At 51.5% G+C, this 6,555-nt stretch overlaps 1 protein-coding gene and 1 pseudogene across 1 annotated transcript; one reads left to right on the forward strand and one right to left on the reverse strand.

Moving 5' to 3' along the window:
- The first annotated feature begins 820 nt into the window (after nucleotides 1-820).
- Nucleotides 821-2,148, forward strand: LOC136473750 (uncharacterized; annotated as a pseudogene).
- Nucleotides 2,149-5,011: 2,863 nt separating this feature from the next.
- Nucleotides 5,012-6,243, reverse strand: LOC136473751 (dehydration-responsive element-binding protein 1G-like). Its single transcript, XM_066471391.1, has one exon. The coding sequence runs from the start codon at nucleotides 6,241-6,243 to the stop codon at nucleotides 5,503-5,505; it is 741 nt and encodes a 246-aa protein (XP_066327488.1). The 3' UTR covers nucleotides 5,012-5,502.
- Between the last annotated feature and the right edge of the window lie 312 nt (nucleotides 6,244-6,555).

Raw genomic sequence — 6,555 nt, forward strand, 5'->3', positions numbered from 1 at the left:
TCTAGAAAGAATATTCTCTTTTGGGGAGAACTACATCTCCAATGTCCCTAATCAAACACCGGGATAAAATAGGGTATCTCACCTTGTCCAAATTCCACCCCCAAACGAAACACCAATTTTCTTTCACGTAAATAGTTATTTGTTAAAAAAAATAAAAAAAGCATTCGCAAGTTTCAAATGTGCCGTAGCCCATTTTTCTCTAGAGGGCCCAGCCCAACTATGAACGTTTGCCAATTATGGAGGAAAGCAAAGCCCTGCGCGTTGCGCCCCCATCCAGATCCAACCTCTGTCTTGGTTTCTGCGCTTCGATAATGCTGGAGGCTGGAATCATCTAACTCGGAGCTAACGATGACTATAACGCTCAGTTGTCCAAGGTGTTGCTGCTCAGATCAGTGTTATTCGCCGCCGCCACCGTTCACATACTGCACTCCATCGTCACATACAAGCGGGGCTAGAGTCAGGAATTATACATGTAACAGCTAAGCGCAGCTCAAGTGGTTAGATTCCTCATAGTGATCTTTTGGGTTAAATCATCGACTTGACATGGTATGCTCGTATTCAATTCTAGCGTTGTGACGATGAGAAAGAACGTGTCCTCTTTTCTTCTCGCACATTTATTGGAGTCTGTAGCAATGGCCTTGTTCGCCTAAAAAAAAGTAAAATGCATTAGGCCAGATCGGAAATGCTCCACAAGCTTTTGAAGGCTTGACGATGCCAAGGCCCACTACTTGAAAGTTGAAACTGACAGTTCGTGGCAAATTCCAGACCTCAGGAAAATGAGGATTGATGAAGAAAACAAACAGGGGCAAAAGCAACACATCGAAGCGATAAGGCCATGGTCACCGAAGGCAATTTCTACCTCACGCTTCAAAGCAGCATCGGCTGCTGCTTTTCACCGCAGCTGCAGCACCACGACTCACGGTGCGCCTCCGCACGCACTCCCAATGGCACCCAGCGCCGGAGGCATCAGAGCCTGCTCGCCAGACCTCCCATCAGCCCGGACAAAACTCGCAAATTCGACGAGAAGACCACGCGCTTATTCCGCTGCCAGTGCGCTACCGAGACTCCCACGGCGTCCGTCGATCAGACGCGGAGCCGGGGCGGTAGCATGCGCCCGCGGAAGCGAGCAGCAATCCTCCCCGGCCGTCGTGGCAAAGGCGCGGCCCGAGCCCGACACGCTTAGCGTCGAGTTCCGGACGCGGGACGGCTGCCGGCTCGGCATCGCCAGGTACCCGGACTTCGCGTACAACGCGCAGGGCGGCCGCGGCGTGGGCGCCGGGCGCGGGGCGAAGAGCGGGGAGGATGGCACGGTACTCGTCGACTTCGACGTGGCGACCCTGTACATCCCGTCCATGTCCCGCGCGACGACCAGGTTCCTCGGGCTGCCGCTACCGCCGTTCCTCAAGATCGACATCTTGCCAGAGGCACTGGGCGGAACCATCGATCGAGCCACTGGTCAGGTAACCGTGCGTCTCCTGCGGTCCTGTCTTATCTGCATCCACGCAAGAATAGTTTTTACCTACTATTACTACATATTTATTTCTTGTTTGTTCTTCTTCTTTCTAAAGAGCAATAGAAGATTAATCCCGTGGTCTAGTTAGTACTTAGTACCAGAACTCAGAATATGTGACGAACAAGATCAGAAGTCTTAATGAAATGCTATTGACAAGCATTGCGCTGATGTTCCTATTTTGAAGGTTGATCTCAAGTTCAGGTCGAGGTTCTGCTTCTCGGTTGGGAGCATCTACAAAGCGCCGCCGTTGTTCGTTGAGACAACACTGACCTCCGAGGAGTCGAGGGGAGCCATAAGATCCGGCACTGGAGAAAGAATGGACGAAGAAGGGAGATGCAAGCTGGTTGGGGTGGCCGTCGTCGACCCAATCGATGACCTCTTCATGAACACATTTCTCAGCCTGCCGACCGAGTGCATTGCTTACTTGAACGCCACCATTTCCATAGCCACAGCGAGATGATCGTCCTTATTGCTGGTCTACATTGCAAATGCGCTCGCGAGTTTCTTTTCTTGTAAAGATTAGCCAAGGCTCAGCCATATGGAGTACACACCTATTGAGTAGAATAATATATGCAACATAAACAATAAAAAAATACGAGTCTAGAGTTAAATGTAGCGCATATATATTAGTATAATACGAAATTTTGGAATTTTCTTTTGGCCACCACCAAAATTATCGAAATTCGTGAAATTTTGGTGAAAACACCGAAATTTTGAACCCCGCTGAAGACTTATTTGCAAATCTCAACCCCACCGACCATCTTTCCCTATAGCTCGGAGGAGGAGATTTTGTGTCCTCTCACTCTTCTTCTCTCTATTGGGGTCATCACCAATAGATAGCGCCCACCAAGCTCGGCTCACCGGCTGCGGTAAATCATTTTTTTGGGGAGAAGGAATTCACAAGGAGAGCTTCACTTTTTTTGGTTTTCGTCCATGCCTACATCGCCAGCTCAGTCCGAACCATCAGATGAAATGGCTACCGGCCAAAGACTTTATCATCCCGAGCAAATCGAAGGATTTAGTTGGTCCTGGGTTTGCCTCCAAGTTTTTCAAATAAGTTGCCTCATCTTGACTTCATAAACATTTCACAAATATTACGTCTAACACAGAGAGCACGAACGATCCGACCTGTAGCATTAGGTCGAGTGACGAGATGGAATCAACAATCTGCGCAACCGCGGTCGTGCTGCCCGCAACAGCATTCAACAAGACGGGGGAGATGTTGCCATCTACCCTTGAGCAGAGCAAGCCACTAGAGCATTGCCTCGGTGACCCGATCTCTCCGAGGCATCCAACTTCATGCTCTTACGATCTCATCACAAAGCTCGGATCCTCATTGAATGAGAGGTCGCCCAAGTCGCTGAGAGTTCCATTATTTTCCGAACCAGATCGACGGCTACTCAAAGTCGGTGCTAACGCCATGACGCCACGGTCTAGCACAACTGGACACCATGACAGGACTCCTAGGTTTCTTCTACCATCAGACAATCACAAGATCACATATCCACATATCACAGATCACAGAAAATATTTTTTTTCTCTATGAAAAGGAATCACAGATCCGCCGTAGGTCGCGGTTGCTGCAGGTAACCGCCGCCGGCGCCCAGGCTGCTCGCCTCCGCCTTTGCCTCGCTCGACACTGCTCCTAGGTTTCTAGCCGTCCGCTCGCCCGCCGCGTCCGCTTGTCGGAGCCGCGCCATGCTCGCCCGCCGCGTCCACTCGCCGGAGCCGCGCCATGCTCGCCCGCTGTGTCCGCTCGCCCGCGCTGCGCGTTCGCGTGCCGGTGTGCGCTCACCCGACGGCCGCCGCGCTCGCTCGTTCACGTGCTAGTGCTGGTTCTCCATTGTCACGTGCACTCGCCGTGTGTGCGCCGGGCGCTGGCGCGGGCACCGGGGCGAGCTCGCCGGTCGCCGGCGCGGGCGCCAGTGGTCACTGGTGAGAAAGAGAGAGGGAGAGAGATAAAAGAAATCCATATGTTTTTATTTTTACTAAAAACACATTGTATTGTATAGCATTTATGGGACAACAAACGTCGAGACACCTTTAGGATGTTCAATACCTCTCCCTCTACCTCACCGCCTCGGCCCACTCGTGGCTTGAGCACATTTAGGGTTGGTCCGATCTGGAGAACCTTTTCGTAGACAACTTTGATTGGGCCCATAGCAAGCCCGACAACTCACGGCAGCTGTTGGGCTGCAAGCGCAAAAAGGGAGAGAGATGTGTGCCAGTACAAGTATACAACTGGAGTACATGGCGAAGACGAAAGAGTCAATACAATCAAATAAAAAAAAGTTTGCAACCCGCTATTTGCGTGGTTCATCTTACCAGCGTTCCCGATCCCGAAGTCAGACAGCAACTTCTAGTTCTAGCTATGCAGCGGCGGCGCGAACCCGCGGGAGGACTGGGTAAAAAAGAGAGAAATCGCTGTGATTCTGTGAGCTGGCGGTTGGCAGGGGCACTACTTTTGTTGGGTTGGGAATGGCACTTGCCGTCCGAGCCGCCCGACCAGAGGAGTGAGCGCGACAACGAGTGACAGTCACCCGTCAGCCACTACCATGCTGTGGACCGCGTATTCGCAACCGCGGCTTGCCAGCTGAGGCCACTACGGCGTTTCATTGACATCGTCAAAGCCTTTTTCCGTTATCTGGAAGCCCGTACCCGTCATCATCAGCTCCAACGCAAACCACGAGCTCGCACTCTGTATAACGCAATGCAAGGCGAATGTTCTCTTCATTAAAAAAAGACCGGTGCTCCTTAAGACCCTCTTTATAACAATGCAAAGACATAGGAATAGAGAAATATATATATATAAAACCTGCAGGAATACCGTTGTAAATAGAGGATTGAAAACGTAGCAATTTTGAAGGAACAATTGTTTGGATAGACCGTAGAAAAAATATATGAATTTTACCAAGAGATTTCAGTAGATCCTAACTTTCTTATATTTTCCTCCAAAATACTCTCATTCCAAATTATAAGCTATTTTGTTTTTTTATAAGTAAATAACTTTTGTTATTTATCTAGATATATGTTATGTCTAGATAAGTAGTAAAAATAACTAAAATTTAGAATAAAGGGAGTAGCAACCAAAAGAAAAAATCCTACACTATTCACCTCCCTAGAGCTAAAATTAAGGTTTATGAACAAAATCACACTCCCATGGTCCCCCTATTCAACATCCAATGTTTAGTGGTATCCTAAACTATCCTCCCCCCCTCTTAAATTTTGAGATGTCATGTTGTCCACCATATATATTATTTGAGATAGGGTAATTGTTGGAGATAGAAATATTTAGAGATTTTTTTTGTTAGAATGTACTCTATATATGAGGATTTAGGGGAATTAAGTTAAGGAGAACTGTTGAAGATAACATAATTGGTGGTTACCTACCTCTGCACACCCCTTATTTTCTTTCTTAAAAAAAGGAGCTTTAGCTTTCGGTAATAAAATATGACTCAAAGTATACATATCAAAATACAGCCACCGCATTATGATTTACCGTGTAGCAATGTAGCATTACAGTAAGGATTTGAACCACATGAACTAAGAGCAGTTTGAGTTTCATGATCAGGTGCGTGGGTACCAGGTTTTCAGAAGGATTATAGTTTCTGATCCCTGCAACAAGCCAAGTTCAATGCAGCATCAATAATATACCATCAGGCCATTCCCAAATCCATACATGAAGCCCCATGCTTTTGCGGCTTATTACAGGTGCTGATGACACTCTGAAGACCGTTACCATGCATGCATTATGCAGTTACATCTCTAGCTCCAAATTAAACGACCAAACTGAGAAAACCCAGTCTTCTGCTTCTCCTGATTACCCTTCATCAGAAGAGCAGGGTACATTAACACTACGGAGTACGGACGAACTGAAGGGAAAGGGCAACCAGTACATTTCACCGGCACTAATTCTTCCCGAGGCTGTACAGGGAAGTTATTTGCCCAATGCAAGCCAGTAGCTTGCTTCAAATGCGCGCGATCGGTCATCAGTAGCTCCAGAGCTTGACCTCACCATCGTCATCATCGTCGCCGCCACTGGTGGACGAACCAGCCATCGGTGGTGGATCAATGAGCATCCCTTGCGCCATGTCGAGGTACCCCTGCATCCCGAAGTCGAGCCTGTCATCGATAATGCAGTATGGGTCGTCATCGACGCCCTGCGTCGCGCTAGGCAAGGCATCCAGCGGCGCAGCATCTGCCGCCTCCTCGGCTGCCACATTGCCCTGATCAGGCGCCGGCCGGAACTGCTCCGCCGCCACGGCGGCCGCCCGGCGTATCTCGTCATGCCCGGAGCCCATCGGGGGCACCCTGAGGAGGCGCGGCGAGTCGGCGAAGTTGAGGCAGGCGGCGCGGCCGCGCAGCGCGAGCGCGGCGACGTCGTGCGCGCGCGCCGCCATCTCGGCGGTCTCGAAGGTCCCGAGCCATATCCGCTGCTTGCCGTGCGGCTCCCGCACCTCGCAGACCCACCTCCCGGGGTTCCTCCGCCGCACGCCCTTGTACACGGGGTGCCGCGTCTCCTTGAACTTGGTCCGCCCGGCTCGCCGCTTGGGCGGCGCCGACGACACCGTCATGTACGACGAGGAGGAGCCGTCGTCGCCGGCGGCGCCGCCGACAGGGGACGGCGTCCCAGAGGAGTAGTCGCTGAAGGAGCCGGCGTCCATGATGGCTGCAGCACGGGAGTGGTGGTGGCCGTGGCGAGCAAGGGGAGGAGGAACGAGTCGGAGCATTTGATTTGAAATTTGGAGGGAAAGGTGGCGGGTTATATAGGTTAGCGCGTGGAGAGCGACGTGGCCGCGTGCCTTGTTCCCACGCGGTGCGGCTCGGGAGGCGCCAGCCAGGTAGTGCGACTTGATGGGTCGGGCGGCTCGGGACTTCGGGAGAGAGGGCTCGTCGGGCTCCAAGGGTTAGCTGCTGGGTCGGAACCAGCTGGAGCTCGCGGGGCCGGGGACGGGGACGGGGACGCACGGGACGCGCAGGCATGGGATCCAAGTGGGCCGCCTGGGCCTTCCTCGCTGCTGTTGGGCGCTAGCTGACTAGTA

Source organism: Miscanthus floridulus, chromosome 8 (assembly GCF_019320115.1).
Source record: "Miscanthus floridulus cultivar M001 chromosome 8, ASM1932011v1, whole genome shotgun sequence".
Lineage (NCBI taxonomy): Eukaryota > Viridiplantae > Streptophyta > Magnoliopsida > Poales > Poaceae > Miscanthus > Miscanthus floridulus.